This window comes from Manis pentadactyla, chromosome 13, assembly GCF_030020395.1.
Source record: "Manis pentadactyla isolate mManPen7 chromosome 13, mManPen7.hap1, whole genome shotgun sequence".
Lineage (NCBI taxonomy): Eukaryota > Metazoa > Chordata > Mammalia > Pholidota > Manidae > Manis > Manis pentadactyla.
Window position 1 is genome coordinate 45584895 of NC_080031.1, and position 7708 is coordinate 45592602.

The window sequence follows — 7708 nt, forward strand, 5'->3', positions numbered from 1 at the left end:
GATGTCCTCATTGACCCATCAATTATTTAGAAGCATGTGTTTTGGCTTCCATGTGTTTTGGGGGGTTTTCTTTGTGTAGTTTTTATGTAGTTTCACACCATTGTGCTCTGACAAGTTGCTGATATAATTTCAGTCTTTTTAAATTTATTCAGGTTCCTTTTGTGGCCAAGTAGGTGATCTCTTCTGGAGAACATTTCATCTGTACTTGAGAAAAACTAATATCCTGCAGCCTTTGTGTAAAATGTTTTGTATATATGTTTTAAGTACATTTGGTCTAATGTGTTCTTTAGTGCCCCTCTTTCTTTAATCTCTGTCTTATTGATCTGTCCATTGATATAAATGAGGTGTTAAAGTCTCCTTATATAATTGACTTGTAGTCTGTTTGTCCCTTTAGTTCCATTAAAAAGTTTTACATATTTAGATACTCATATATTGGGTGCATAGATATTTATAATCATTTACATTCTCATTGGGCTGATTCCTTTATCATTATGTAATGTCTTTTTTGTCTCTTTTCACTTTCTTTGTTTTGAATTCTACTCCATCTGACTGACATATGTACTTCTACTCCTGCTTATTTCTTGCTATTATTTGCATGAAATATCTTTTCCCATCACTTCATGTTCTGTCTATGTACATCTTTAGGTCTGAAATGAGTCTCTCGTAAGCAGCATATTGATGGGTCTTCTTTTTTTAATCCATTCTGCCACTGTATGTCTTTTTTGTTTTTTTAGATAATTATTTTTTATTGAAGGGTAGTTGACACACAGTATTACATTAGTTTCAGGTGTAAAACACAGTGATTCAACATTTATATACCTGATAATTCCAGGTACCATCTATCACCATACCAAGTTGTTACAATATTTTGATTATATTCCTTATGCTGCACATTACATCCCAGTTACTTATTTATTTTACAATTGGAAGTGTGTACCTTTTTTTTTTGTGAGGCATCTCTCCTATTTATTGATCAAATGGTTGTTAACAACAATAAAATTCTGTATAGGGCAGTCAATGCTCAATGCACAATCATTATTCCACCCCAAGCCTAATTTTCATCAGTCTCCAATCTTCTGAAGCATAACAAACAAGTTCTTACATGGAGAACAAATTCTTACATAATGAAAAGTTCACTGTATGTCTTTTGATTGCTGCATTCAGACCATTTACATTTAAAGTATTTATTGATAAGTACATACTTAATGATAGTTTATTGTTTCCTCGTTGTTTTTGTGCCTACTCTCTGTTTCTTTCTTTCTCTCTTAAAATCTTATATTAACTGATGTTTTTCTTTACTACTGTCAATGATTGTATTTTTTTTATGTTTGTGCATCTATTGCAGGCTTTAGGTTTGTGGTTACCTTATGGATAATTTCCTAAATATATATTAAGATATGATTTTTATCCTTCCTTTGTTAATGTGATGGATCACATTGATGGATGTAAGAGTATTGTGCCGTTCTTGCACCCGTGGATTCAATCCCATTTCATCATGATGAATGATCCTTTTGATGTATTCTTGAATTCATTTTGCTAGTATATTTTTTTGAAGATTCTTGCATATATGTTTTTCAAGGACATTGGTCTGTAATTTTGTTCTTTCTTTTTAGTGTCTTTGCCTGGTTTTGGTATTCCAGTGATGTTGGCCTCATAGAATGAGTTTGGGAGTATTCCCTCATCTTCTAATTGGTGGAATAATTTGAAGATGGGTGTTGGCTTTTCTTTCATGTTTAGTAGAATTCTGTTGTGAGGCCATCTGATATTGAGTTTTGTTTCCTGAAAGTTTGGGGGTGGATTCCCTTAACCTTTGTTTATCTGGGAGACTTTCGATCTCCCCGTAACTTTGAGTGATAAGATGGCTGGGTAAAGGAGTCTTTCTTTTGAGTTCTTCTCTTTCAATACATTAAATATTTCATGTCACTCCCTTCTAGCCTGTAACTTTCTGCTGAGAAATCTGCTGAAGCCTTATTGTTTCTCCATAGTTAACTGTCTGCCTCTCTGTTGCTCCTTTAAAGATTCTCTCTTTATCTTTAACCTTTGCCATTTTAATTACTCTTTGTTTTGGTCTTCTCTTCCTGGGGTTCCTTTTGTTATGGGCTCTCAGAGCTCCCAGGACCTGTGTGTCTGTTCCCTTCCTCCAATTGGGAAAGTTTTCAGCTATTATTTCTTTCTACCCTTGGTTTCTCTCTTCTCCTTCTGGGACTGCTTTCATGCGAATATTCTCTCATTTGGGGTTATCCCACAGCTCTCTTAGTGTCTTCCCATTTTCAGAAAAGGTTTTTCTCTCTGTTCCTAAAGTTGGTTGTTTTCATCTTCTCTGTTTGCCATGTCATTGATTCTTTCCTCTACTTCCAGCAGTATTTAGTTCATTCCCAACATTGTAATTCTCACTTTGTTTACTGTATTCTTCAGCTCTGAGTGGCTCTTTTTCAAATATCCCTCTCTTTGATAAAGTTCTCACTGAGATTATCGATTATTTTCTCCAGATCAGTGAGCCTACATGAAATTTTTATCAAAGTATTCATAATCTGCATTTCATTTAGCCCTCTTTCTGGTACCTTATTTCACCGTTTTTTGGGAACATGTAAATGTCCCCTTTTTTTTCAGGTTTCTGTTTTTTTCCGTTCTCATGGATAGATGAGCTATGCCTCCTGATCTCAAATGTTTTGGCTTTGTGAACTGGGGATCCTGTGGTGCCCAGAAGCTGAAGACTCTTGCACACCAGTGTCAGATTCTCTATTGCAGTGGGGCCAAGGTTGCTGCTGTTGAGCTGTGGGAAGGGCGAATATTCTTCCTAGTCACTGATCTCTGACAGCAGAGGATTAACCTTTACATGCCCTTTGTGTGGAGTAAAGCCCTTCTTCTCGGACTCATTGTGAGTGGCTCTGAATTCTGTCTACTTTGGCAGGGGTTCCCCAATCTGGGCTCAGTGTATTGACAGGAGCAATTGAACAATGAAGAGCTGCTATGAGGCTGAGCCACCAGTGATGGAGCTGGAGAATCTAGAACTGGCTCCCACAAGTGCCTGAACATTTGTACAGAAGGAGGGCTAGAAAATCCAGAAAGTCTCCTCCTTCCATCTGCTGAGCTGCAAAGTCAGACCACTGTTGGGCAGAACAGACTTAAAAGGGTCGGTCTGCAGCTTTGCAAAACCATAACGCTGGACCACCAGCAAGTGAGATGGAGCACTTGAAGCTGGCTCCCATGAGTGCCTACCAGCTGAGCTGAGAGGGGCTGCAGAACCATTACCCACCTTCCCTTTTGCCTCTGGAGAGTGTCATCTGACTCCCACCCCTATGAACAACTTCCCACTGCTGTTAAATGTTTCAAACTGTGACCTCCGTATTGGGTCTCTGCAGCAACCATGGAACATACATGAGCTCAACAATGGACAGGAGTCTTGGCCTCACAGAGTGCTCCAGCTCTTCCCAATGCCTAGGCCCTTTAATCACCAACGCCCAATGCAATGTGGAGGCATGATCTCACAGCAGATCTCAGCATCACGTACGCTGGATTCCTGAGCACTCATCCCCTTCCTGTTCTGTCCCTCTCCCTCCTAATTCTGGGATGGAATGTAGAAGGGATGAGGACACTGATTTGTCACGTGTTTGCGGCTTTACTCTTCTCAACATGGTCTTCTCTACTTCACTGGTTGGACATGGTCTGCACTGTTGTATTCATGTTATTGTCAGGTTAGTTTGTATTTTTGGTAGTTGTTTTCTTGGTGTGGATGTGGGAAGTGTTTTCTTCTTGATGTCTTATTTGCCACATTTTTTAAACCCTCTCCTAAAACTTCATTGTCTGTGAAGAAACGAGATCCTTGACAGGAGTCTTTTCAGTGCTCCTTTCATATCCTTATTCCTCAGGGTGTAGATGAAGGGATTGAGGATGGGGGTGATGATGGAATAAAACAGAGAGATGAACTTGGCCACATCTTGGGAGTAGCTGGAAGGGGGCTGCAGGTACATGTACATGGCTGGAAGGTAGAAGAGCGAAACCACCACCTGATGAGAGAAACATGTCCCGACGTCTTTATGCCGTCCAGTGGAGGATGGGATCCTGAGCACAGCACAGGCAAAGAAGCCATAGGAGAGGAGGATGAGACTAAGGGGTACCGGCACAAGAAAGGCCAGCAACACAGCCAGTGTGACGTCATTCACAGTGGTGTCAGCACAGGACAGCTTGATCATGGCCGACACCTCACAGAAGAAATTGTTCAGCACCTGTCGCCCACAGAACAGCAATGGCACAGTCAGGATGACCTGAACGAGGGAGTTTCCAAAGCCGCTTAGCCAGGCCGCAAGCACAAGCTGTTTGCAGAGGGTACGGTGCATGATAAGAGCATACCGCAGGGGCACACAGATGGCCACGTAACGGTCCAGGGCCATGGTGGCCAAGAGGATACACTCGGTGCAGCCCAGCCAGTGGAAAAACGCATACTGCACTGTGCACCCACCATAGCTGATTGTCTTCCTGGAGATGACTGTGTTGACCAGCACCTGCGGCACCGTGGTGGTGGTGTAGCAGAGGTCCAGGAAGGAGAGGTTGCTCAGGAAGATGTACATGGGGTGCTGCAGCTGGGGACCCAACTTGGACACCAAGATGATGGAAATATTCCCCAACATGGCGAGAACATAGGGCACCAGGAGGATCCCAAATAGAGTCAGCTGGAGCCATGGTCTGTCAGAAGCACCTAGCGGTATGAAGTAGTTTGGGGTATCCCCTAAGAAGCTCTCATTGTCACTTCTCATGCTGAGGTATTTTCTGGACCCTGTGATAAATCAGGAAAGACAACATGGGGAAAAGCTGAGAAGAGGAATTAACTGCCTTCCTTATGCTTGTAGCTGGAAATTTCCCAGGCTCCTGTTTTACCTCTGTGGAGACACTGAGATGTGGGCGGTCAGAACCAAGGTGCAGAGCAGATGCTTGTGTGTCTTGTTCTCTCTCCAACGGTGACCTTGGCTATGCCATCGAAACTTTCTGAACTTCAGTTTCTGTATCTGTCCTGTGGGGAGAAACAAATGCTTCAACTACATAGTCTCAGTGATGTTAGAGAGGCATTGAGATGTGAAAGCATACCATAAAAGTAATTTTATTCGAGTTCAGTCAGATTTGGACATTTCTCATATCCTCATTAGAATGCTTGACTCCTCTCTTTATACTCAGTGGCAGTTCACTGAACACTTTCTGAGGTTCTCGTGTTATGCCATGTTGGGGAGGTGGTAGAAGTAGGGTGGGAGGTGGCACAATGCGAGTGTGATGGCTCATAAGCAGGTAGGGGACTTACTGCCCTGAACACACCCTGATCATCTTCTAAGGCTTACATCTGCCTGCCTCTCCAAGCAGAGGTGATCCCTGGAACTCAGCAACATGACGGTCACTCTCCCAGGACCATCTCACAAACTGAGAACACTATCACTCACTTTGGCAGTTTGGAAAGGTACAATCCAAGGACCTCTGATTCCCTGGAGTGAAGGAACGATGTCAATTCAGCTTTTTATTTTTCATGGTACATGATGAGACACTGAGGCATAGGATTTTGAACATGGAGATTAAAATATTGACATATGTAAGGCATTCAGCCCTCAGAGTTGCCATTTGAAGGTTCACATTGCCCCTTCATGACAGTATTCATTGGGTAGGGAATTCAAGATGGTGGCAAGGGAGGAGAGATGTAGAACTCCCCCCTAAACTACAGATAGTGTGGTAATATAGTTAATAAAACCCTAAACAGGAACCCTAAAACAGGAACAGGAGGAAAGGCTGCACGAGACTGCACACAGTCCTCATGAAACAAGCAGACCTCATCAAACAGGGTAACATATGAAATTCATCAGTCCCTTGATCCAGAGGAACAATATCCCTTCCCCCTCTTCAGCTCACCAGCAGGAGGAGGAGAAATGGAGTGGGGAAGGTGGTGGAGCCCTGGGACTGCTGAACGCCCAGTCCTGGAGGTCTGCTTTGCATACAGAAATGTACACTGTGTGGTGCTCTGGAGGGTAGAGAGCTGGTACAGTCAGAGTGCCTGGGGGACTGAGAATCCGGCTGTTTGTGGAGTATGGGGTCCACACCCCACTGCTCTGAGACTAAGGAAAGGTGGCAGTCTGAGAGGCTTCCTAGTAGTGAGAGGTCTGAAGTGGTGGGGTTTTCATGGAGCTGCTGTGTTGGGGAGGGGAGAGCTGGACAGTGTTATCTGAGTATGCTCTGCATAGCTGATTGGGAACTTTGAGGAGCTTCAGGCACTCCATCCCCTTGGCTGCCTACTCAGCTCTGAGTCCACCACTGTGATACAGAGCCTGGCGAGCCTTTCTCCTGGCCTGACAGCACCAGTTTGCAAAACCACACTCAGTGTGCTGGCATCAGGCCAGCCACAGGGATGGCCCATCCACAACAGCTAGAGATGCAAAGCACAGAGTCTTACACCTGTGTACTCGGCCCACTGGCTCTGACACCACAGACAGGCACCACAGATGGAAATCAGGAAACAGCTCTTCCCTCCCCCCAGGCAACAGCTCCTCTTCACTATGACATCCAACGTCGCTCTAGGGGCTGAGCAGCTGGAGAAGTGAATTTCTGAGCACTAACGGGCACCACATAGAAATATGAAACATCAAAAAGCCTGTTTCCAACCCAAATCTCACAAACCCCAGAAAAAGGGCCAAATGAAATTAAACTCACCAATCTTCCTGAAGGAGAGTTCAAAATAAAAATCATAAACATGCTTATGGAGGTACAGAAAAATATTCAAGAACTCAGAACGAATTTAAGTTGCAGATTCAAACATTAAGAAATTCCGTGCCTGAAATGAAACATACAATGAAGGGATTTAAAAGTAGAAAGGAGGTAGTAGAAGACATGGTAAATGCAATAGAAGTTAGAGAAGAGGAATACAAAGAAACCAAGGCAAAGAGAGAAATAAGAACCTCTAAGAATGAAGGAATATTGAGAGAACTGTGTGAACAGTCCAAATGGAAAAATATTCTCATTATGTGGGTAATAGAAGAAGAAGAGAGAAAAAGGGATAGAAAGTGTCATTGAGGAGGTAATTGCCAAAAACTTCCCCAATCTGGGGAAGGATATAATCTCTCAAGCCATGGAGGTGCACAGATACCCCAACACAAGGGACCCAAGGAAGACAACGTCAAGACATATAATAATTAAAATGGCAAAGACAGACTTTTAAAAGCAGTTAGAGAGAGAAAAAGATCACATATAAAAGAAAACACATCAGCCTATCATCAGATTTCTCAACAGAAACCTTATAGGCCAGAAGGGAGTGGCATGATGTATTTAATGCAATTAAACAGAAGGGCCTTGAACCAAGAATACTATACCCAGCAAGGTTATCATTTAAATTTGAAGGAGGGATTAAACAATTTTCAGATAAGCAAAAGATGAGAGAATTTACCTCCACAAACCAACTTGACAGTGCATTTTGGAGGGACTCCTATAGGTGGAAGTATTCCTAAGGCTAAACAGATGTCACCCAAGGGATAGACAAAGAGTAGATAATATGATTCAAAACACACAAAGAATGGAGGTGGGAAAAGAAGTACCTTTAGGTTCTGTTTTTAATAGGACATGAAGTGAGTTAAATTAGACTGTTAGATAGTAAGGGAATTACCCTTGAATCTATGGTAACCACAAATCTGAACTAGTCTGCAATGGCAATAAGTACGTGCCTATTGAAAATCACGGAAAATGT

The 7708-nt window shown here is 42.6% G+C and overlaps 1 protein-coding gene across 1 annotated transcript; it reads right to left on the minus strand.

Moving 5' to 3' along the window:
- Positions 1-3797: 3797 nt before the first annotated feature.
- On the minus strand, positions 3798-4754 carry LOC118922985 (olfactory receptor 2B11-like). The gene has a single exon (XM_036906317.2). It carries the CDS (start codon positions 4752-4754, stop codon positions 3798-3800), a length of 957 nt encoding a protein of 318 aa, XP_036762212.2.
- Positions 4755-7708: the final 2954 nt, after the last annotated feature.